General features: G+C 49.4%; 2 protein-coding genes across 7 annotated transcripts in view; one reads left to right on the forward strand and one right to left on the reverse strand.

Annotated features, from left to right (window-relative positions):
• The window catches only part of Nr6a1 (nuclear receptor subfamily 6, group A, member 1), a 187,980-nt gene extending 186,620 nt beyond the window's left edge, over positions 1-1,360 (reverse strand). For all 5 annotated transcript variants that reach the window (XM_087653001.1, XM_087653000.1, NM_001100861.1 and 2 more), the window contains 1 exon segment: positions 1,057-1,360. In XM_087653001.1, the coding sequence (XP_087509127.1) occupies positions 1,057-1,156 (100 nt within the window). In that variant the 5' untranslated portion in view covers positions 1,157-1,360.
• A 5,559-nt stretch (positions 1,361-6,919) lies between these two features.
• Olfml2a (olfactomedin-like 2A) overlaps positions 6,920-24,165 on the forward strand; it is a 29,305-nt gene continuing 12,059 nt past the window's right edge. The window contains 4 exon segments of one of the 2 annotated variants that reach the window (NM_001106572.2): positions 6,920-7,099; positions 15,392-15,655; positions 21,030-21,137; positions 22,975-23,184. In NM_001106572.2, the coding sequence (NP_001100042.2) occupies positions 6,995-7,099; positions 15,392-15,655; positions 21,030-21,137; positions 22,975-23,184 (687 nt within the window). In that variant the 5' untranslated portion in view covers positions 6,920-6,994. 2 annotated transcript variants of the gene reach the window in all.

Below are 24,165 nucleotides of genomic sequence, written 5' to 3' on the forward strand. Positions count from 1 at the left end.
CCCAGTGTTTGCATTCAATCTGAAATCTGTTACTTGTTAGACACTGTTCGGGTCCTAGATCTTCCAGAGAATTGCGCGTTTATGGCGCAGTGAGGGGAGGAGGCAGGGATCTCTGAGAGCCTGCCCTTTATTCGGAAATGAGGAGATGTGAAAAGTGGAAGGCAGGGCAAATAAATAAATAAATCGGGTTTGCCGCGGGAGCGTTTGCTTGCCGCAACGAGCACCCTTTGTAATGCAGGCCTCCCGGGGCTATCGCCTGCGCTAATTGCTCCAGGGCGCTTTCCAAGTTCAAAAGTTCACCTTTTACGACCTCACAAAAGCTCCTTACACTTTACCAATAAAAACATTCCGCTGCAAACACCGAAGCGGGGGGGGGGGGGGGGGAGTATCAAACAGAAACAAATAAAACATTGAGCCGGGGAGGGAGCGGGAGCCAACCCCGAGGAACCTGAGGGCTGGGCTGGGACAAGGGGACGCAAGCGGCCGGGCCAGGTGAGGAATTCTCAGCACCCCGGAAGAGTTAGGCTGGGCGGCGCGAGAAGCGTCCGGCAAACACCGGGAAAAGGCAGGTGTCCCGGAGCCCCAGGATCCCGCTAGAGACCTGAGCCAGCAGAAAGTCGTCGCCTACAAGGAGCCTGGATAAAGGAAGGCCAGGGGGACAGGAGCGAGCACCGAGGTCCGAGGAGGACCACTACCGGTCTGCCCAGAGGCGGAGGCTCTCAGGGCTGGGAGGAAGCGCGGGACTGCGGAGGAGGAAAACGCTCCAGGATAGGTGCAGGGTGCAAAGGTGTGGCGTCGGCGAGCTCCCTGGTGAAGGAAAAGGGTGCTCGGTACACCAGGGCCTCCTGGGGGAGGAGAAAGGATAGGCGCAGAGGCGACGGGGGGTGGGGGGGAGGGTCCAAGCAGAGGAGACCCGGGACCCTGCCTAGAGAGTGCGAGCCCAGGGTGGAGTCCATTCTGAGGAGCTGCCCGGCATCCCGGAGCTAGAGCCAGCTTAGAGAAAGAGGGGGAACTCGGGCGTTGGGGCCGCCCGGGCTCAGAAGGCCCCTTACCCACCGTTGCGCGGCGGCGGAGGGAGCGCGGCGGGCGGCTCCAGGAACCCCGCCGAGCCCCCGCCGCCTCCCCCTCCGCTAGGTGGCCGTTCGTCCCGCTCCATGCGGCGGTGCTCAGGGCCCTCGCTGGCTTCGATGTTCCGCCATGACCTGCGCCCTCGTAGTCGTCGTCCTGGTCTTCCACCGGGGGGGAGGGGGCTGTCAGGGGCCGGCAGGCTCTCGGCCGCCGAACACTCTGGGCCCCTGAGCCACCCGGCTCCGCGCCCCTCCGCGCCGCGCCCCCTCAGCACTGGCCAGCTCCCTCCTCTGACGTCACGCGCCGCTGCCACGCACATGCCCGTGGGGAGTGCTAGGAAATGTAGTCCTCCCGGAGAGGCTGGTCACACGGGACTCTACCAATGGAAGGGGTGAGGAAAAAAAATAGGAAGACCTGAGTAGGGAGAACCCAAACCTATCATTATTACAAACTCTAAAAAAAATTGGTATACTCTGATAATAAACTATTATGTCACAATTTTCTCTCTATTGTAACTTATCCCTGTTCACAGTTCTCTATGATTCCAATTGTCTCCCCGCACTAATAATGAGCCTTTCCAAGGAGGCGGATCCTCCGGGAACCGGGTGAGCACGTGCAACCAAGCCCAGCCCTGTCGGGGAAGGCCCCAGGGGGCGGGGTGTATAGGTACTCATGAGGGCTTTCCTCCCGGGCTGAGCGACAAATTGGACCAGAGATTAAAGGACCCGAGTTTAACCCGAGGTGACTGCGTTCGTATGCAAATAGAATCTATACAGCTCTGCTTTCCGGAGAAGTGTTTAAAGCCCTTTACCTCCGGGTGGGCGGGAAAGATTAAAGTTTCTCTTCCTCCTCTTTCATTCCCCGCACCCTGCCCATAGAACAGATGGACAAACTAAGATCACTTCCATTGATGCCACCAAAGAAAACTTGACACTCCTGACTCCGTGTGTCTTAAAGAGCTCTGTTTTAAGAGTGTCCCTTCCCCGGAGTGTTCTCCTTCCCACCTCCGTACAGTCACCTGTCTGAAAAAAATGAGAGTTGTAGTAAGGACCGGGTCCATTGGTAAGATACCAACTCTTACAAACACACTGTTGCCTCAGTTTACCGAAGTTCCCACCAAATAAAATCCTGGATTTTCTCCCCTTCCTCCTCCAGGGCCCACCTCCCGCTGCCACCAGATGGCGCGCGACCACAGGCCCTCAGGACCAGCGGTGGTAGTGATTTTCAGTGATACCGCACCCCCCACCTCCGCCCGGGCTCTCGCTCGCTTGCTTGCCTTCCCTTCCCCCTTACCCCTCTACACACCTTCCCTAGGAAAAGACTTGTTAAGTTCCAGCCCAGACCTTAAATGCTGTCTGGCCTACTATAAAACAAAGAACCCTAGTGCTTTGCTGGGCTTTCCTCTTCTGGGTCATACAAAAGTGTCTTCATCCTGTCACCTCATTCTGCCCCATCTGCCTCTGCAATCCTCTAGCTCTTGTGAGTCATTCTTTACTTAATTGTTTAAAAGACTTTCTCTTGGCATACGAATTTAACCCGTTCCGATTCCTGCCCATGTTGCTCCCCATGCCTCTCCCCTTACCTGATATTGAGGAGGCTTTGCCACACCTTCCTGCATTTTCCAGTAGCTGTCCATTATCAATATTTGTTAACCTGGTTTCATCCTTAATCTGTGCCAGCAGCTGTTATGACAGATTTATGTGGTTTAAACCTTCCACACCTGCTCACTGAGGTAGCGCTGATATTGGTGCTCTCATATACAAATGAAATGGCACAAAAGTCATGTCCATTATATACTCAGTGGGTCAGAAAGCTGAAATGCCCTTGGCCTGACCTCTGTAAAGTCTTTAACTCATCTTTCTAGATCCTGTTCCAATTCTTCAGTAGCACCTTCCTTATACCTCCCATCAAGGGACAACTAGGTCCCTCTGTGTTCCCATGTGGCCCTATCTAGGTAGACTGTAAGAAGTGATTTTGAGGGGCTGGGGATTTAGCTCAGCGGTAGAGCGCTTGCCTAGCAAGCACAAGGCCCTGGGTTCAGTCCCCAGCTCCGAAAAAAAGAAAGAAAAGAAAAAAAAGAAGTGATTTTGAAGTGGTTATGTCCTTGCCAAGGTTTCTGAGCTTTCCCAAGCCAGGGAGCAGTGCTCTGCAGCAGGCCCCTGCAGTATAAGACGAGTGAGTCCTTTGTTTCATAGGGAAGATATCCTTCTTCAGCTCTGGATTCTAAATGTGTCAGGATCATGTAGCCTTCCCAGAGCCAGAGTTTCCTTCTATCACAGTCCCCTGGGTGCAGAAGATCCCCCTTCTCTGGAAGGTTCTTCCCTGGAAAGCCAAGTGGCTCTGCAGACATCTTGTGCCTGAGGTTTGAAGAGAGGATGAAGACTGAATGTCAACCCAAAAAAAAAAAAAAGAGTTCAACCACATGCTCAGCTCCTGCAAACAACTCTTGATTCCTTTCAGCTCTGAGCTTCCTCCGTCCTTCCCAGAGCCTTCCCTGATACCTCGATTCCTCACCTAGCCCAGTCTTTACTCTCACCAGTATGTCCTCTGCTGCTAGTCAGCATGCAGAAGACCCTCACTAAATAGGCATCCACTAAGTCCATCACCAACACTTGGTCTTTTTTCTAATTTCTTGACATTTTCCTCACAGCCCTGAGAAGTGTGTGCCCTCTGCTCTGAGTTTACAGTTATAGAGACAGGTTTAAAGGGCTCTTGGCATTCACAGGGAAGACGGAGGAAATGGATGAAATGTATGTGAGGATTAGTCTAAGCAAACTAATCCTGAGGTCCTGAGGCTAGATCTAGTGAGACAGGGCTACAGCTAAAAACAAGGTAAGTATGGGCCTCATCGTGGGGGATCCTTACTACAGTGAATGGTGTAGACAGAAATCATAATTGCATGAGTGTTATAGCTAAGAACTGTCAGTGTGGGTTGGGGATTTAGCTCAGTGGTAGAGCGCTTGCCTAGCAAGCACAAGGCCATGGGTTCAGTCCCCAGCTCCGAAAAAAAGAAAAAAGGGGAAAAAAAAAAAAAAAAAAAAAAAAGAACTGTCAGTGTACCAGATGGGCTGGGGGAGGTGGTAACAGGACTTTTGAGATAGAAAGCACCAAAAGTGGGGTGGTCTAGCATGAGTGGGCCAGCCTAAGTGAGAAGACTGTGGAAGTAACAACACAAACCAAAGGTCCTGAGACCTTAGGGGCTGGGTACATTTGAGCTGTGGGTTACTCATGGTGATAGAGACATTGTTGGAGGTCATCATACATTGTCCAGAGGGGACAGAGTTCCTCCCATGGTCCCTGCCTTTGTTTTCTAGAGGAGCCTTCCATAAAGGGTCAGCCAGGCTGCCTGCCTCCATGAGAAAGCTAAGAAAGAGAATTCTTGCCTTGTTGAGTTGTTTTAAGTATACTTTGTCTATGTTTTGAAAAGATTGGACCCATGTTACAAAGCCTACAATTTTTTTTTAAAAAAAGGAAAGTATCTTATGAAGATCTTTAATAAGATCTTCTCTTTGGGGGGTTGGGGATTTGGCTCAGTGGTAGAGCGCTTGCCTAGGAAGCGCAAGGTCCTGGGTTCGATCCCCAGCCCCGAAAAAAAAAAAAAAAAAAAAAAAAAAGATCTTCTCTTTGGAAATAACCTCAATGCTGGTGTCTCGTGTGTCCTTTCAGACTTGGTCTGTGTACAGAAGAGCATGCCCAATAATTGTTTTTATACTAGGCCTTGACTCCTCTACAAGGACCTCTAGAAACTTGTTTATAAACAGTGAATGATGGCACACACCTTTAATCTCAGCATTCAGGAGGCAGAGACAGTTGGATCTCTGTGAGTTAGAGGCTAGCCTGGTCTACAGAGTGAGTTCCAGAACAGCCAGGAGCCAGGATTATTACACAGAGAAACCCTGTCTCAAAAGAAAAAAAGAAGAAAGAAAGAAAGAAAGAAAGAAAGGAGGAGGGTTGGAGAGATGACTCAGTGGTAAGAGCATTGACTTCTCTTCCAGAGGTCCTGAGTTCAATTCCCAGCAACCACATGGTGGCTCACAGCTCACAACCATCTGTCATGGGATCTGATGCCCTCTTCTGGTATCATATACATAAAATTAATAAATCTTAAAAAAAAAAACAAGCACTGACGGCACACATGACTTTTTAGCTGAAGTCAGCTGAGAGTTAATACAGTAATTATATCTCTAGCTAGGTCAGTGGTTCTCCAACTCAAGAGCCCCTGGGAATTTCCTGAGAACACAAGTTACAGGATCCCCACATCCCGTGAATCTCTGGTTTAGTAACTAGGCTGAGGCCTGTGAGTTTTTATTTCTAACAAGTTCCCAGGGGATTCTGAGGCTGCCGACTGGGGGTAGAGAGTCCGAAAGCCACTGAGCCTGCTGCAAGGGGAGACAAAGCATGAGTATACTGGTGGCCTATTTGCCTCTCTACGGGGAGCTGGAAACTCAAAACACACTATGGAATACTGGCAAGGAAGAGGTGCAGTTCTTTAGGGGAAATACTTGTGAACAGAAGTAAGGAATGAATGGGTGTGGCTGAATGCAGGGCACAAGTCAGTGTTCCTTGCTTGTGTGATACAGGCTCAGTAAGCTGGGAAAATATGCAACAGGGGACACCTTCAATGACAGTGTAGAAAAGGAGTCCAGCCTCTAAGGGTGTGCAGAGGGTTGCCAGGGCCTACAAAAGAGTCTGGGAAGGACCCCCTACTGAAATAAAAGGGGAGAAACCAAAGGGGAACTGAGGTGGGAGGCAGTTTAACAGAGAGTGAGCCAGATCTCAGAGTGACTGAGTCCACAGTTAATTGCTTGCTTTGCAAATGCAAGAACTTGAATTGGGATCTCCCAGCATCCACATTAAATCATTAAATGTGTGTGTGTGTGTGTGTGTGTGTGTGTGTGTGTGTGTGTGTGTGTGTGTGTGTGTGTGTGTGTAAGTAGCATCAGAAGTGGAGAGGCAGAAACGGGAGGGGCCCTGGAACTCACTCTCCAATCAGTGTAGCCAAAAGAAAGAGCTCCAGGTTCAGTGAGAGGTCTTGTCTCAAATAACAAGCAGCAATGAAGGAGTGTGTTGGCCTAACCATCAGGGTCACCACGAACTTTCAGGAGAGCATATGGAAATACTATGAGACACAGACGGACCGATGGACGGGAGCGGGTGGGGGGGAGGGAGGGAGGGAGAGAGAGAGAGAGAGAGAGAGAGAGAGAGAGAGAGAATATGGATATGGATATGGATATGGATATGGATATGAATTAGGAAGGGTTAAGAAATACTGTCCTGGATTTCATTACATTGGATCTCAAAAGACCCAACAAAGCACCGCGGTGCAGCAGAAGCCTAAGAACCCTGGAGCTAGCAATTGCTGCCTGGGAAACTGAGAAGTCAGATGCTCTGCTGAGGATGGAAAGGAAAGGGCTGTTCTCGGCACAGCAGAGAGAGGAGAAAGATGGAAGATGTGGCAGAGGTTGGAACCTTGAAAAGGCTAGAACCGAAAATGTTGGGGAGAGGGGACAGGATGGTTTTGTCAGAGCAAGGACTGAACTGGAAGTACAACTTGAACTTTGCAACCATTCCAAAGAGACTATTTTCTCCCTTTTATCGATGGGGAAACTGGGGCTCAAAAAGGTAAAAGGACACGTGCAAGGTCCTTCATTTCACAGAACGGGACCCCAGTCCGTCGTGAGGCTGCACTTCTCTTACTGCCAGGCTGTTAGTACAGTCCTCTCTCTCCCAGAGACACTTTGCAAAGACGCGGGACTGCAGAGGATGGGCGGGGAGGGGAGAAGAGGGGCGGGCACCCCTCCACCCTAGCTCCGCCTCTAGCGGAGCTACTAGGGCACCCAGCTGGGGGGGCGCCACCTCGGCAGAGCTGGGCTGCAGCGCCGAGCTCGCAGTACTCGCGCGCAGAGGCGTCGGAGCCCACACAGCTATGGAAGCCGCAGCTGTCTTGCCTAGATGCCTCCAGCTGAGGCTGCTGCTGGTGCTGCTGCTGCTGGTTTTGCTTCGGGCTGGTCCTGTGTGGCCCGACAGTAAGGTACTGGAACCTGGCACAGCTAGGTGGTGACTGCGCGAGGGGGCGCTATGGCTGAGGGTGCTTGCCAAGGAGGGTGCATTCAGCAGGGAGTGGAGACTAAGGAAAGGGAGATCAGAATTGGGACTTAGTCTGGACTCTGCTGGAATCAAAGCCTTGAGAAAGGAACATGTGCAGGAAGAAGTTTCTAATAGGGTACTTCGGTCCTGGAGCCTGAGGAAGAGGTGCTTTGGACCTTGTCACTATACTCAGAAATCCGGCTTCAAACTCAGGATCCCGCTGGGAAGTCCCAGGTGCTCTGGGGCTGGGCAGGCAAGAGAAAAATGGACAATAAGAGCGACTGTTTGAGAGTTTCCATGGAAGGCTGACCACGTAGGGGTAATTGTTACCAAAGGACTCCCATACTTACAGTAGGCCTTAGACCAAGGCTTTCAGGAGAGGCTGGGAACACGAAGTTCCTTCTTCACTAAATCTGGCCTGTGAGACTTGAGTTCACATACTGTATTCACCTGTCAGCTGTGCTTTACACCTCTCTCTCTTTCTCTCTCCCCCCTCCTTCCCTCCCCCCTTCCTCCTTTCTTCCCTACCCCCCCCCCATTTTATTGAAACAGGATCTCTGCGTATAATTCTGGCTGGCCTGAATCACAACATGTAGACCAGGCTGGCCTCAAACTCACAGAGATCCTACTGTATCTGCCTCCCCAGTGCTAAGATTAAAGACATTCACATTCATTATAAGCACGGGGAGGGGGGCTCTGTACTCACTCTTTACCGTTGATTTCTAGACTCCCGAGGTATACCTGCACTGTGCTTAGTAGTTGCCCAACAGATGAGGCTATGCTCCCCAGGAATCCCAAAGGCCAGGATTAGACCCAGAACAGACGCAGCGAGCACCTGAGACAGATCAGAGCCCCTTAAAGGCATTCTAGAAATGAACTGATGAAGATGGACCTGGAGTGGCGGGTTCTCAACCTGTGGGTCATGGTCCCTCGGGTCGAATGAACTTTTCACAGGGGTCGAATATCAGATTCATTATGATTCATAAAAGTAGCAAAAATGCTGTTACGAAGTATTGACGAAAAAATTTTATGACAGGGGGGGGAGGGGTCACCACAACGTGAACTGTGTTAAAGGGCCACAGTGTTAGGAGGGTTGAGAACCCCTGGCCTAGAGGGAAACTGTAGGGGATCTGCTTGCTGAGGAGAAGGGCAGCAAAGGCTTCTCCAGATGTCATTCCAGTCTTTGTTTTTTTGTTATTTTTGTTTTTTAATAGAACTTGAGTCCACCTATGAGTAGGTAAAGGGTGAAAGCTTTTCTTTTGCTGTGCGAACTTTGGAAATGTGATTGGTGTCTCTGGACTTCAGTGCCTCTATCTGAAAAATCCATGACCCCTTTGGCTCAGATAGCACAAGTGAGCCAACCCTCTGTGGCTCAGAAAGGACATTTAGACTTGGGCATTTCTGAGCTTCTCAAGGAGGGCTCACATCCAAAACGAAGCTAAGACAAAGAAAACCCAACACCCTGTTTATGTAGTGAGTCAGCCAAACACTTGCTAGGTTGGGAAGGGGGTATATTTACTTGTCCCAGGGCAAGCTGGGGCTGGTAGATAGGGGAGGACAAAAGCAGCTGGGGACCCAGCACAACCCTCCCCCAGACACCTCCCAGGCCTGCTCCACTTCAGCCAGCTGGGAAAAATAAAAATCTAGTGATGGGTGAATTTACTCTGCATTCCTTAGCCCAGCCAGACTGCTGGCTCTGCAGAGCTGTTAGTGTTGTTATCTCTCTCTCTCTCTCTCTCTCTCTCTCTCTCTCTCTCTCTCTCTCTCGCTCTCTCTCCACAGTAACAACCTCAACTTCCCACCCCCCACCCCACCCCCGCAAGCCTGGCCTGTTTTTGTTGGGGTGGGATGGGGGGCTTAAGTGGACCCCATCGGAACTTGAAGTGAACTTAGGCTCTTAGAGCTTTAACTTGGCCCCTCTGCAGGTTTCTTCTTCCTGGCAGGCGTCTACCCATTATAGAAGCCTGGGTATTCTGTTGGGTCTCCCTGCATTTTAAGTTGATGTTTATGGTGAGGCTGTCCTAAACAGGATTTGGAGTTTCCATCTAAGGAAGTGCTTTGTCTGACCCGAAGTAGGAGGGGGAACTCACAGCTGCCCTGGTATTTCTGCATGCCTGCCCAGCATTGAGACTGGGGTGGACAGGCAGGTAGTCCCAAGACACCACGACAGGACAGCAGACGTGCCTGGGAAGTGATAATTTACCAGTCTCTCCATCTGAGAAAGGGCTGCCCCGACCTCATTCTCTGCATATGTGCAGGGGTGGAAGGGGCTTGAGCAAAGAAAGAAGACTGAGGCCTGTGGGACCCTGAGCAAGAGAACAGAAGGAGCTTAGCCTAGCAGGCTATGGTTTCCTGGGCCAGGTCAGATGTTCCAGCAGGCCAGTCCCAGGGGCTTAGGTGTTGTTTCAGATCTACTCCTGGAGTTTCCGCATGTGGGTGTAATTGGAAGCAGGCCCCCTGAGCAGAAAAAGCAGAACGACAGAGTAATGGAGTTCTCTTCCTGGTACAGTGTCAGGCCAAGCCAAAACCCACCATCTCTCCATAAGAAATGGGCCTGCTCCACGTTCCTTCTGGGAGAATAGCAGGACCGAGGTCCGTGCCCAGCATCTTACATTCAGCACCACACACCACTCTGCTGTCACTGCCGAGTGTTAGTGGTCCCACCCCAGGGGATAGATTTGAACACCCTAAAAGAATCACACTGCACTTTCCAAGTACAACCCCAGATAACAGCTCCCCATGGAGCTGGAGAGCAACACGGGTCATCAAAGGAGGTGATTTTGAAAGATTGATCAGCATAGAGGCATACATAACTGACACATCAGTCTATAGTCATGGAGCTGACGGCAAGGTACAAACTTGAGAAATACGGTAACACCTCTGAAAACCTCATGTCAACTTGCTCCACCATTATGAGAACATTCCCTTAGCCCAGCCAGATTTATCCATTCCTCTCAAAAACAAACAAACAACAACAACAACAACAAAACAAAAAACAAAAAACAAAGCCTCAAGCTACCCACTATCCGTCTCACTGTGAACCTGCAAATACCCAAAGGCCTCTGCAGCACAAACGATCTCCACTGGGAGCTTTGGCAGGAGTGTGTACTGAGCACAGAGGCCAGGGGGCTGAGGCAGGGACTTTCCTATTCGACAGCAACTTTCAGCTTTCATGCCGAGGGATACACCCGGGAGGTAGCCCCAGATCTCATGCCATCCTTGTGTATAGACCTCTGTCTATCCCAGCTCAGTTGCTGGGGAGAAGCCTTGGCTTGGTGACCGTTAAGTACTCAGAGAAAGGATACCTTGTAACAACATTGTTGAACATCAGACTGTGCTGAGTGACCCCGCACAAGCTTTTAACCTTCCCTGATGTACCCTGGAGTTGTGGTAAGGTCGAAGAGAGAAGAGAAACAGGTGATGAGGCCGGGGTGGGGGTGGGGCTTCCAGAAGCAGCATATATAACACGGATTGCTTAAATTAGCAGTTACTTTGGGCCAGAACAGCTGCTCTGTGTACAGTGACTGTTGGCAGTTTCATTGACAAGTTCAGGAGGGGATTGATAGCCACCCCATTTTACAGAGAGGGGAGCTGAAGTTCAGAGGGCTCAAGGCCACTCAGGAAGGAGTTATGTGTGCTGAGACTGTAGCCCAGACTTAGCTTTCCACTGTTGTGCCTGGCTGTCTCCAGCATTACCCCACTGGAGGCAGGACCCTGCTGCATTCCTGGCACCTGGGCCTGGGAGCAGTGGCCTTCTTCCAGCTCCCAGCGTGTGAGAACTTTGGCCACCCCCATCAGGACATAGCACCTCATCTGAGGAGGAAGGAATGTAGCAATCTGATGTGGAAGCAGCTGCTGGGTGGGTGGGGTTAATGTCCATAGATTGGGGGGGTCCTCTAGGAGACCCCCTCTCTGGTGATTCCCTCTCTGATGAGGTTCTGGGGCCAGAGAAGCCCAGGAAATGGATAGTCCTCTGAGCCTGACTGTTCACAAAGCAGGGGAAAATTGGCTTGCAGCCCCTGGAGTACACTTCACCCACAGAGGACCAGGGCAGAGGGCAGGACCAAAGCATCCTCTCTAGCTCTCCTCACCGCCCACTATTCCCCGTCCCCTGCATAGCTGCAGAAGAAACAGAGGAAATCTATACAGCCCAGGCTCTCCCTCTCCAACCTGGCACTTCATGATTCAGGGGGCTGTTTCCTCATCTGTAGGATGTGGCTAATAAAAGGAAAAAAAAGTAGACCAGCACGCCCACACAGAAACTGATAGCCAGTTCCCCTGCAGGGTGCCAAGCCCCTGTAGTAACCATTGCAAACGCTGTAGAGCCCAGTGCAGTCCTCCCTGAGTGTGGGACTGGCACTCACTCCCACTTCCACCTCTCATTCCGCCTGTATCCTTGGGATCACACCAGTCACAGCCTGTGCCCACAGGTGTCAGCTCAGTCAGATGAGCACAAGTAACCTGGCTGGCCGTAGACACCAGCCAACTTGGGCCTGCCAAAACACAATGGCAGGTTGGAGAGGGTAAGCTCAGATTGTGTGGACTTCCTCTGTTTCTGCTGAAGCTACAGAGAGTGCAGGAGTGGGGAGGAGGAAAGCGAGGAAAGGAAGGGCAGAGGAATGGACTGGGGAAAAGATCCACTCTTTAAGGGCACACCCTCGGTGGCCTACTTCCCCAAACTGGGCCCCCTCCTGAGGTGCAGTGACTCCCAAAAATGCCATCCAATTATGAGTCCATCAGTGGATTAAGCCATGGATGAGCTCAGAGCCCTTGTGATTCCACCTCCCAGGATCACCAGCAAGCAACTGAGCCTTCAGCACAAGAATCTTGAGTGACATTCCAGTCGTACACAGAGAGCTGAGATCCTCAGTCAGCCGACTCTGGTACCCTCCGAGACTGAGTTCTGCCATGCCCTAAAGCCTCACCTCCTGCCACCCTGCACCCCTGAAATCACCAGCCAGGGAGACCTCCCCACCCACCCGCTCCCAAGGCCTCCTGAAAAGCCACGCTTGGTTTTTGCCTATCTGATTTGCTTCCCAGCAATACCTTCTTCACAAAGGACACCTTTCTTCTCCTCGAGACCCTCAAAGTGTCAGTGTGCTTCAGAGCTTGCTGTGTTGGTTCTCTGTGGCTAAAGAAGTCAAGAATGCTCCCTGGTCTAGTTCCCCTGCACCTCCAACTGTCACCCATTCAGGGCCTGCCAGACGCCAGGACTCAAACAGGTATCTGAAGACCTAGAAAGGAAATAGATGTCTCAGTTCCTCTCCTTAGGACCCCAGTGCTTAGCTGAGGCCCAGGGTGTCAGGCTCACCTGTGTCCTTATGGTTCCTTCTTTGGTGATAGCTGAGCAGCCACAGGTCTGGGGTGAGTTTTTGTGGACTGTGCTGGAATTAGCTGTGCTAAGGCTCAGAGCCCAGGGTTTGGCCATGCAAGGCACCTGTGTCTCACTGCATCGATATCTGAGAATACAGAGCTGGTGGTATCCCAGAAACAAGTGGCCACATTTGGTCATAGGGTGTGTTGCATCCAAGGGTGGAGTTGAAGAGGAAGGGGGAGGAGGAGGAGGAAACCACTGGCTTGAGGTCATGTCTCATGTGAGCCCCACTTTGAGAAGGCTGCATACTGAGAGTCCTCCATTCTGCCACTGAAGAAGTGGGGATAGAACCTGTTGAAGGTCACCACCTCACAGGGCACAGGAAAGCAGTGGGAGTCACATAGAAAGAGGCGCTCTTGAGGTCCCTCTCCATTCAATGAGACAATAGGCAGTTTATGGTTGTGGAGGGAGGGGGTGTGATTTTCTTCAATGGTGCGGCCTTCATTAATCTCAGTGGAACACACACAGACATACACACACTACCAAAGTAGGAGGGGAGCTTGGGAAGATGAAGGGTTTCAGCAGGAGAGAGCAAGGGATGATAAAGGGTCATAGGGGGAAAATGACCAAAATGTATCATATCTATGTGCGACGCTGTCAACCAAAAAAGATAACAATGATATATCAGAGATAATCTTCTACCTCGAAGGCATGTGACGTTACCTCTCTGAGCCTGTTTCCTTATATCTTAATAATGGCTCACCCACTGGCACATTTTGTATGTGCCAGCTCCTGGTTTCCGGCGTTTTGTTTTGTTTTATATTTCATCTAAACCTCACAAGTCACTGAGTCAGGACCACACTTTGCAGATCCAGAAAGAAAGATTACAGGAACAGAAAGCTTCCTGCTACGTGTGTGTGTGTGTGTGTGTGTGTGTGTGTGTGTGTGTGTGTGTGTGTGTGTCTATGCAATACCCAAGGAGTCCAGAAGAGGACATCAGAACTGGAGTTGCAGATGGTTGTAAGAAACCATATGGGTGCTGGGAATCAAAACCTGGTCTTCTACAAGAGCAACCAGTGTTCTTAATCATGGAGCCATCTCTCCTGCTCTAAGGCCCTTAACTCCTGTACTCTTAACCCTGTATTCCAGCAAAGTGCAGCAGGTGTTTATAGAGAACTTTTATGGGGTAGGTGGGCACAGAAGGAAATTAGAGCGAGCCCCTGCCTCTAAATAATGTCCCCCCCCACCAAGATGGAGCCCAGGCAACCTACATGCTAGACAAGTGTTCTAGGGGCTCCACTCCTCATCCCCCTCCCTGCACATGAGGCTGAAACTAAGAAAATATGGATATGTTTCAGGTATGAATTTATAACAAAGGAAAAGGCCATAAAATGAAGAGATATTCAATAACACAAGGTTAGGGAGGGAGGCGGTGGCAGTGCTATGATGTGATATGATGAACTGAACCATATAGTGAGAGCAGGGAACATTTATGAGGAGAGTATTATATACACAAAGGATCTGAGTCTGAGCCACCATAAGAGTAGGGCAGTAGAAAGCAGTTAGAGAGGGAGCGTCAGCTCACATGTCTTAAAACCCACATCTCCACACACAGATGTTATGCAGCAGGTACATGCAGTACCCAGGACCAGAGAGGACATTAGATCCCCAGAACTAGAGTTGCAGATGGTTGTAAGTGACCCATGATACTGGGAATCAAAACCTACACAAAACCTTCATGATGCACCCTCTCTGTTTCCTCTGCCACTGTGGCTCCCATGGAAAAGCTTGTGGCAAAGGGGGACTGAAAAGAAGAATAACCATCTGTCATGGAATCCAATGCCATCTTCTGGTGTGTCTGAAGACAGCTATAGTGTACTCACATACATAAAATAGATAAATAAATCTTAAAAAAAAAACTTTTTTTTTTGAAGCTGGGGACCAAAAAATTTCTTTAAAAAAAAAAAAAGAATCACATGAAGAACTAGCTTCAAGACTGGTTGCATGTTGTCCCCAGAAGCAAAGAGAGCTATGAGCCATGTTACTTCCAGACTAACCAAGGTGAAGAGGGTTAAGATGACTGGTCTAGAATGTCTTGGAATAATTTATAAGTAAGACTTAGGAACAACAACAAAGGATATAATGCATTGCAACACCCAGAGTATGATGAGTGTTCAATCAAAAGTACTAATGGGGGTGGGGTATGTGCACATGAGCACAGGTGCCATGGGAAGCCAGAAGAGGAAGTCATACCGCCTGCAGCTGGACTTACGGAAGATTTTCGAGCTGTCCAATGTGGGTGCTGGGGACCAAAGAGCAGTGTGTGCTCTTAACAGCTGAGCCATCTCTCCAGTCCCCATAAATCCTGCTTCTTTCGTTTAGCATAAGCCTTCAGAGTTGATTTCCTGCTGCTGCAATTCATCCTATTTAGATGCTGGAGTCTCTGTCTGTTGAGTAGCTGGATAAGTGTGTTGTTTCCTCGTGTGACTATTGTGAACATAGCTGATATGAACACAAGTCTTTGGACATTACTTTCCAGGCAATTATTAAATCCTGTCATGTCTCCTTATTATTCTGTCTGTCTGTCTGTCTTTGAGACAGGGTCTTACTATGTAGCTTTGGCTCTCCTGGATCTTACCATGTAGACCAGGCTGGCCTCTAAACTCCCAGAGATTTGCCTGCTTCTGCCTACTAAGTGCTGGGATTAAAGGCGAAAGCTAAAAGGAAACCTGCTGGAAACCTGCCACAACCAGGTATTAGCATTTGAATTGTCATTGTGATGCTGCTGCTGAGTCCCTTGTCCCTTCTCTGCTACCTCTAAGTGCCACCCAGAGACCAGCAGGCTTCATTCTGCTACACCCATACGCCAGGCCTGCCCTCACAGCACTGGCAAATGGAGCCCCTGTTGCCCACCCTCTGCAGGTGTTCAGTGACCTGGACCAGGTGCGGATGACCTCGGAGGGCTCTGACTGCCGCTGCAAATGCATCATGCGACCGCTGAGCAAGGATGCGTGCAGCCGGGTGCGAAGTGGGCGCGCACGAGTCGAGGATTTCTACACAGTGGAGACACTGAGCTCAGGGGCCGACTGCCGGTGCTCCTGCACCGCCCCGCCCTCCTCACTCAACCCCTGTGAGAACGAGTGGAAGATGGAGAAACTGAAGAAGCAGGCACCCGAGCTCCTCAAGGTAGGCTGACAGTGAGGGCGTTAGCCTGGCTCTCCCATGACGTCTGTGTCTCGGGTTGGAAAACTGCGGCTTCCTGAGTGAAGCCCGCTTCATATGCCTTCACCTAACTGTATTATAAATACTGGGGCACTTTATTATCTTGCTTGTTCTGTCTTGCTTTTTTTTAAAGACACATCAGATGAGAGCATCAGATCTCTTTACAGATGGTTGTGAGCCACCATGTGGTTGCTGGGAATTGAACTCAGGACCTCTAGAAGAGCAGTCGGTGCTCTTAACCGCTGAGCCATCTCTCCAGCCCCTGTCTTGCTTTTTGAGTCAAGGTCACACTCTGTTGCCCACACTGGCCTGGAATTCACTATATAGGATATAGTCATATATATTCACTAGGATAGCTAGCCTGGAATTTGCAGCTGTCCTCCTGCCTCTGCCTGTCTGAGTTCAGGGACTATAGGCATGGGCCACCATACCAGGCTTACTTTTGCTCAGTTACTTTAATTGAGATAGGGGTTCATGTGTAACAGGCTGGCCTCAAACTTCCTATGTAGCCCAAGATGACCTTGAACTTCTGATCCTCCAATCTCAGCTTACTAAGTACTGACAATATGGTGCCATGCCAGAAACCAGTGGACTTGGTGGGGCTGAGATTTGAATCCAGGTCCTGCTGTGTCCAAATCATGCATCTGAACCATTCATTCCTTTGTTCTTCTCTTAAGGACCACTTCGTTAGGTCTTACAAACAGCCAGAATATTCCATATACCCTGCCCCTCACCCCCTTCTTTCCCCTGAGACAGGGTTTCTTTGTGTAGCCCAGGCTGCCCTGGAACTCACTCTGTAGACCAGGCCGGCTTGGAACTCAGAGATCCACCTACTTCTGTCTGTCTCCCAAGTGCAAGGATTAAGGGCATGCACCACCACCATCCAGCCCGTATCTTTATAAAATAATGTACACGAGTGTTTTACCTATATGTATATAAGTACATCACATGCATGCCCGCTGTCCATGGAGGCCAGAAGAGGCCATCAGATCCCCTGGAGCTGAATTACAGGTGCCGAGAGCTGAACCCAGGTCCTCTCTAAGAAGTGGTCTTAACTGTGAGGCCATCTCTCTGCCCCCCTGCTGATATCTTTGAAAGTCTTTTTCTCTTACAATCTCTCTCTCTCTCTCTCTCTCTCTCTCTCTCTCTCTCTCTCTCTCTCTTTTTTTTCTTTTTTTTCCGGAGCTGGGGACCGAACCCAGGGCCTTGCGCTTGCTAGGCAAGCGCTCTACCATTGAGCTAAATCCCCAACCCCTTTACAATCTCTCTCAACCATGCATCGCATTAGTCTATTTGGTATCAGAAACTATGAAAGGTCTGAGATGCTGCCCTACTTGTTGTCTAAATTTACAAGTGACAGAGCCCTGGATGCTGGTGACACACACAACATAGTGGGCCTTGCCATTCTCTTTCCCTGGCTTGCTGTGCCCAGTGTACTGTGTTCAGTGTGATGCAGGGTAGAGGAGTCGTGAGCCCAGAGAACTAATCTTGTGTCTTTCCTTGCAGGAAAATGCTGTCTCATAACCTAAAGCTACTCTCTAGCTAGATGGCTCACAAAGTAAGATGATTGACTCATTTGCACGAAAGACGCACAGGAAAGCAAGAGACCCATGGAGAACTGTTTCCAGCGTGTGGTTAAAAATGTTTTCTTTAAATTTAACTTTAAGTTTATTTTTATACCACAAAAATTGATGCCAAAATTATCAAACTTGGAAGGAGCAGCACATTTTAAGCCGAGTGGCCTCCTAACAGTTTGGCAGTGCCTGGATAGCAGTGTCTCCCTGGGGTCTCCCCAGAGCCTGTGGATTCCAGGCATCTAACCCAAAGGCCTGTCTGCAGTTAACGGGGCAAATCTGGTTTCTTCTCCTCCCCCCCCCCCCCCCGGAGCTGGGGACCGAACCCAGGGCCTTGCGCTTGCTAGGCAAGCGCTCTACCACTGAGCTAAATCCCCAACCCGGTTTCTTCTCAAATCAATGGTCTAACAACTGGAGGTTCTGTTGTTCCTGTTTTGGTTTGTGGATCTGTGATCTCATACTGTAGCCCAGACTGACCTCATACTTGTAGCAACGATCCTCCTGCTTCGGCCTCCCAAGTGCTGGGATTGCAGGAACGCGCTATCGTGCCCAGCTTCTACAGCTAAGTTATGAGCATGCTCACTGTGAAGATGCACAGGGCTCCCTGTCTAAGCAGTGCCTCGTGTCATCCTTGCTGGAACCCTTTGGGAAGGGAGCTTACGGGGCCAGTTTTACTCATAGCGGACTCTGAGCCCAAAGAAGGGATGAAAGTTGCCTGAAATCATAGAAAGGTATAACAGGACAAAGTCGAGCCCCGAATTCTCTGTTACATTCCATTACCCACCTACAAGGTCACTAAGTGAGGTTCTCCCACCAACCCATTGTCCCTTGGGTCATTTTGGAGCATGGCAGACATAATGTTTCGTTCGTATATGCGGTCTAGACTTGGCCTTAGAGATGGTTACCTTGCCAGGTAGGACTCTGCAGGGCAGACGAGACCACCTACAGCTCAGGGCTTCTCCCACTCGGTTGGCTCTGCTGCCCTCAGCAGGAGGCTCTGTGTAAACATCCCAGGGGGGAAATTAAGAGGATCCCCTGGGTACAGAGCTTGCCTTGCAGCCTACCTTTTTATATCAGACCCTTGGATCATGCTAATAACTACAGCTAGGATCTGGTCTAGACCGCATGGTTTTATAGAAGAGGATACTGCCCCATTTTTTTGGGTAGACTGGCCAAGAGAAATGCCTCTTTTTCTTTTTGGACATAGGTCAGCTATAGCCTCATCCTTGAGGAATTGCCAGGCTGAGGACACAGCTGCTGACTAGCAATGGCAGTGTGCTCTGTACTGTGCCAGGAATTGTGCTAGGGATCATGGGAACCCCAAAGAGGGGTAACATTGGGCCTGGGCTTGAGAGAGTCATAGGAGAGCATTCTGAACAGAGGTTGGTGGTGCTGTAACAAAGGCAGCCTTCTGGTCCACACTCTACCCCCCAGCCCCCAGTTTAGCCCCATGGCTACCTGTCACTTCCTCATATACATGGCTTTTGAAACTATCTGTAGTGAAGTGAAGGTCTAATTAAAAAGGAAAACAAAAACCCAGATATCTACTCGGCTAGAGATATGACTCAGCAGTTAAGATTGCTTTGCTCCCCTTCAGAGGACCAGCGCTTAGTTCCCGATACTCCTGTTGGATAGCTTACTGCCTGTAATCCCAACTGCAAGGGATCTGACATTCTCTTCTGGCTTTTGACTGGGCTGTACTTGTGTACACACACACACACACACACACACACACACAAAGGGTAGTGTTACACCCTAGCACTTGGGAGGCAGAGGCAGGTGGATCTCTGAGTTTGAGGTCACTCTGGTTTATGTAGTTAGTTCCAGGATAGCCAGAGTTACATAGTGGGTATCTGTCTTGAAACAAACAGACAAGTCTGCCAAGGCCTAATACGTCATGAAACACTCTAGAAATAGAGTTTAGGAAAATGAAGCTGGGAGTGTAGCTGAGCGGTAGAGCGCCTGTTTGGTGTGCATAGGCTCCATCCTCAATGCAGAAAAGGGGAAGAGAGGGGGAGAGGGAGGGACAAGAACAGGAAGTGGCTGAGGAGAGAGCGCTTGATGGGAAGTGTTTGCTAGGGAAGCATGAGGGCCTGAGTTTGGGTCCCCAGAACCCATAGAAAAGCCTGCCATGGAGACCCATGCTTGTAACCCAGTACTCATGGGAACAGAGACAGGACGACACTGGAGCTTGCTGACCACAGTGTAGACAAAATGGCAACTTCCAGGTTCTCTGTCTCAGGAGATAAGATAGAGGCAGACACCTAACATTGACCTATAGCCTATACAAATGAGCTCGCCTGCATTATCCAGGGGAGGAGAGAGGAAGGAAAGCAAAAAGAAAGAGAAAGCAGGCATGCTTAATTTGAAATCCAATGTCTTATGAGAGTCGAGACATATAAAATTGTGACTACAAAACATAGTGAAAATCCAGAACCTCTTCTCTCACTCTGTGCTGATTTTGCCCACAGTCACGGCAAGCAGTTTGTTCCCACGCCACTCACAGAGCAGATTCATGGCCACGGCTCACCTCAGCTCATCCTCTCTCTGCTCAGAGTGTCCTGTCCTGATAGCTCTGTGAGTTTGTCCCTCCTCTAGAGCTCAGCTCAATGCTAACTGACTGGGGCTGAAGAGATGGCTTCCTGCCGAAGAGCAATGGCTGCTCTTGCGTAGGACCAGGGTTTGATTCCTAGCGTCCACATGGTAGCTTACAACCATCTGTGACTCCAATTCCAGGGATCCAATACCCTAGGCTGGCCTCCACAGCACCTACATGGTGCACAGACGTATGTATGCAAACACCCATACATGGAAAATAAGAAAATCTAAGAAAGAAGCGAATAAAAAGACGTGTTTTTTGGGTTGGGCTGATCAATTGAAATAAGCAGGCCTTCAGGCCTGTGATTCATGACCAGGTAGCCCATTATAAACTCACTCCCCAGCAGCACTACACCAGGTTACACAAGGCAAGGCCGTGAGGGGAGACCTCCCAAATAAGGATGTGGCCCCCACCAAGGTCAGCTTCAACCGGGTCCCTCAGGAGCCAGGAAACTGGCCTTACAGATGCCCACACTCTCAGTTATAGTTCAGGACTGCCTGTAGGCGACATAGGGTGTCTTTGGAGTTCAGCCACGTTGTCATTCAAAGGGAAGGTGTGTACAGAGAGGATGATATCAGGTTACAAAGTACAGATCTGCAGAAGAGCTCCCAGGTTCCATCATACGGAAGGGTGATTGTGGGAGGTAATAGTTAAATGCCTATTTGACTTGGTAACATCACAAAGAAGCTAGATTTATAGTATACATTATATTTATAATTATATATAACACATCTCATATATATTTATATCTAATTCTGTATCTCATATATATTTATAATATATATATATATATATATATATATATATATATATATATATATATATATATATCACCCACATGTATCTCTTTCTGCTGGGGATGTGCCCAATGGTGGAGTATTTGCCTAGTGGGTAGGAGGCCTTGAGATTCATTCCTAGTTCTTCAAAAAAAGAAAGTATAAATGTGCATATTTGCAAAATGCCTCAACGAAATCCAATGTGCTACTTGTCCTGTGATTATGAGCAGGTTGGCGCCCAAGTAGCCACTGTGAAGTTCTAGGATTCTGGGGTTCTTTGCTGAAGTGGAGTTCCCTGTGTGTCATTCAAAGGGGAGGTGTGTACAGAGCTTGTTCTGTTCATATCCTTGCTTAACCGTCTGTCTCCCGGCTCCACCCACCACCTCTAGCTGCAGTCTATGGTGGATCTCCTGGAGGGTGCCCTGTACAGCATGGATCTGATGAAAGTACATGCCTACATCCAGAAGGTGGCCTCGCAGATGAATACGCTGGAGGAGGTAAGGGCAGGGCAGTGCCAGGGGCTCAGAGCTGTATCCAAAGGGGCCTGGGCCATTCTGTTTCACATTGGTGGCCACTGGAAGCAGAACTCAGCAGGGAGCTGGGAAGAGTGCTGTAGGCTACAGAGTCCTGCCTTTGGGGAAGAGGTCTGGGATTTTCAAGACCCGAGGAAGCTGAAAGCTGGACGACAAGCTGAGATACTCTTTGGTAGTATGGAAGGAGTACTGCTAACATCAGGGTCCACGCTGCACAGCACTGGGTACCATTCACAGTGAAGGACCATATCAGTGATGCCTCTGGGTTGGTACAACATAAGCAGGAGTGATCAAACCTCCCCCCCGTTTGACAATTCCATTATGACCTGTGCAGAAGCAAAAGCGCCTCAGACTGCACAGACTGTGTGCACTACAAGATTACCCTCTCAGTACAAGAACAGTTGGACAATCCTGGAGGTCCCAGCTGAAGGTTCAAGGCTTGCCTCTCTCCTGGCATTGCCTGCCCTCCACCCATTTCCTGCATCCGGCCACTGCTGAGCACCATGGGTCTGGGGCCATGTAGCTGCCAGGAGCAGGCGTCGTGACTTCCTTTCCCAGCTTCCTTTCTAGAGGGAGGCCGTAACTGGGCATCCTGTACCACAGGAGGGAAGACTAACCCCTGATTTAACCAGAGCTGAAGGTCACAGCCACTTAGATTATCTGAAACCTGTTGGAGTATGTGCTCCTGGCTGTCTGACCCCAGGGCAGCTGGGGAAAGAGATCTGAGACTTTTTTCCTGGCCCAGTATTACCTGTGCATTGCAGGCTTACACTGCCCACTCTCTTCCTCCAACCTTTCCCCTTCTCATCTCTGCAAAGGCAAACCAGTCCCTCAGAACTCCGTCCAAGTCTGCTGATTGGCTGTTTAATAATTTGGTTTGAGTGCTGGGATCACAATCCAGCAATACCACACCCAGCTCTGAACATCAATAATATTAAATTAACAGATTACTAGAGACTTTCAGGGGCCATCCATAGAGACTGACTAAATTATGGCCTAAGCATATAGTGACATATTATGCATTTATAAAAAGGAGTAGGGAATGCTTTGTGGACAGATATGGCATTGTTCAAAAATAGGCTGTTAAGTGAAACCCAAGTGTTGAAAAATAAGTGTATATATATATATATATATTTGTCCCTACCATAAAAACATGTAACATTGTCATCACTAAGAAATAAGCAAACATCGGGGGCTGGAGAGATGGCTCAGTGGTTAAGAGCACTGACTGCTCTTCCAGAGGTCCTGAGTTCAAATCCCAGCAACCACATGGTGGCTCACAACCATCTGTAATGAGATCTGATGCCCTCTTCTGGTGTGTCTGAAGACAGCTACAGTGTACTTATATATAATGAATAAATAAATCTTTAAAAAAAAAAAAAAGAAATAAGCAAACATGAGAGGGTGTTTTTGTTTTGTTTTGTTTTCTTTTCTTTTCTTTTGTAGACCAGGCTGGTCTCAAACTCACAGAGATCCACCTGCCTTTGCCTCCCTAATATTGGGATTAAAGGTGTATATCTTTTACACCTTTAATAAATGAAAATAAATTAGTAAATGAAAAACACATCTTTTTCATTTATTAATATAAACATGTCACCTATTTTTCATTCATTTTCTCTTAAGAATGAAATTCATTAACTACAAGGTCTTATAGGGTGTGCTTGGTTCCACCCCTGTTCACTAGTGCCGCTTACAGCTACGCCCCTGAAATCTCCACGGCCAAGTCGGGGTTCCCTTCTAGGGTGGCAGCTCAGAAGAAACAAGGCCAGGAATAACTGTGGATCTCTGCTTGATCCCACAGAGCATCAAGACCAACCTGAGCCTGGAGAACGAGGTGGTGAAAGACAGCGTACGTCACCTCAGCGAGCAACTGAAGAGCTATGAAAACCAGTCAGCCATCATGATGAGCATCAAGAAGGAGCTGTCTAACCTGGGCCTCCAGTTGCTGCAGAGGGATGCGGCTGCCATCCCTGCCAGTGCCCCAGCCTCAAGCTCCGACAACAAGGCTCAGGTGAGGCCATGGCTCTGATCACTGGGACAGAAGGTGGCTAGGCTTGAGGACACAGGCTTGGGTGTGTTTGGAGCCTTAGGAGAGGGCTAACCAAAAGCACAGCAGGAGGGCCCATGGCGTGCAGGGTATCTGTTCCACTTTGTGGCTATTATAGGTAAGCTGGAGCAGAGTTGCAGGTTCAGCTCAGAGGGGTGGCTGGGCCCTAAACTGGGTATTTACTCTTACTCCCAGTTCCCAAAGTACTAGGAATGAGGTTATGGGAACCTGCCCGCCTGGCCCTAGAAGAGTAAGCCAGATTTCCTATAGCTTTGCTTCTTTTTTTTTTTTTTTTTTTTTTTTTGGTTCTTTTTTTTTTTTTCGGAGCTGGGGACCGAACCCAGGGCCTTGCGCTTCCTAGGTAAGCGCTCTACCGCTGAGCTAAATCCCCAGCCCCATAGCTTTGCTTCTAATCTCTCCTGCTGTGGCTGGGCCCCTGGGTGAGTACAGGGTAAGCGGGCAGTACCTCGGGGATCCTTGAAGACTAATATCATTTCAACCATAGTGGATAGCATATGTGCACAGACAAGATGCCCTTGTTCTAGTAGATACCCTTGTTTCAGTAGATCTCCTTGGTGTAGTCTGCCTTCAAAAGTATAACTACAATAAAGACCCCGTCCAGAAGCAATGTGGGTAATAAATGGGTTTAGTTTGTCTTATAGCTCTCAGGTCACACTACATCACTGAGGAAAGTCAGTGCAGCAACTTAAGGCAGGAACTGAAGCAGAGGCCATGAAGGGGCACACTGCTCACTGGCCTCTTCAGCCTGTTTTCCTATATAACCTGGACTACATGCCTTGGGGTAGCATTACCCACTGTGGGCTAGGCCCCATCAATTCCATCATTAACCGAGAAAAGGCCTCACAGACTTGCTTATTTAAGACCAATCTGGTGGTGGAGGCATCTTCTCAATTGAGATTCTCTCTTCCCAGGTTGGGTCAAGTT

The sequence above is a fragment of the Rattus norvegicus genome, chromosome 3 (genome assembly GCF_021556685.1).
Source record: "Rattus norvegicus strain SHRSP/BbbUtx chromosome 3, alternate assembly SHRSP_T2T, whole genome shotgun sequence".
Classification (NCBI taxonomy): Eukaryota; Metazoa; Chordata; class Mammalia; order Rodentia; family Muridae; genus Rattus; species Rattus norvegicus.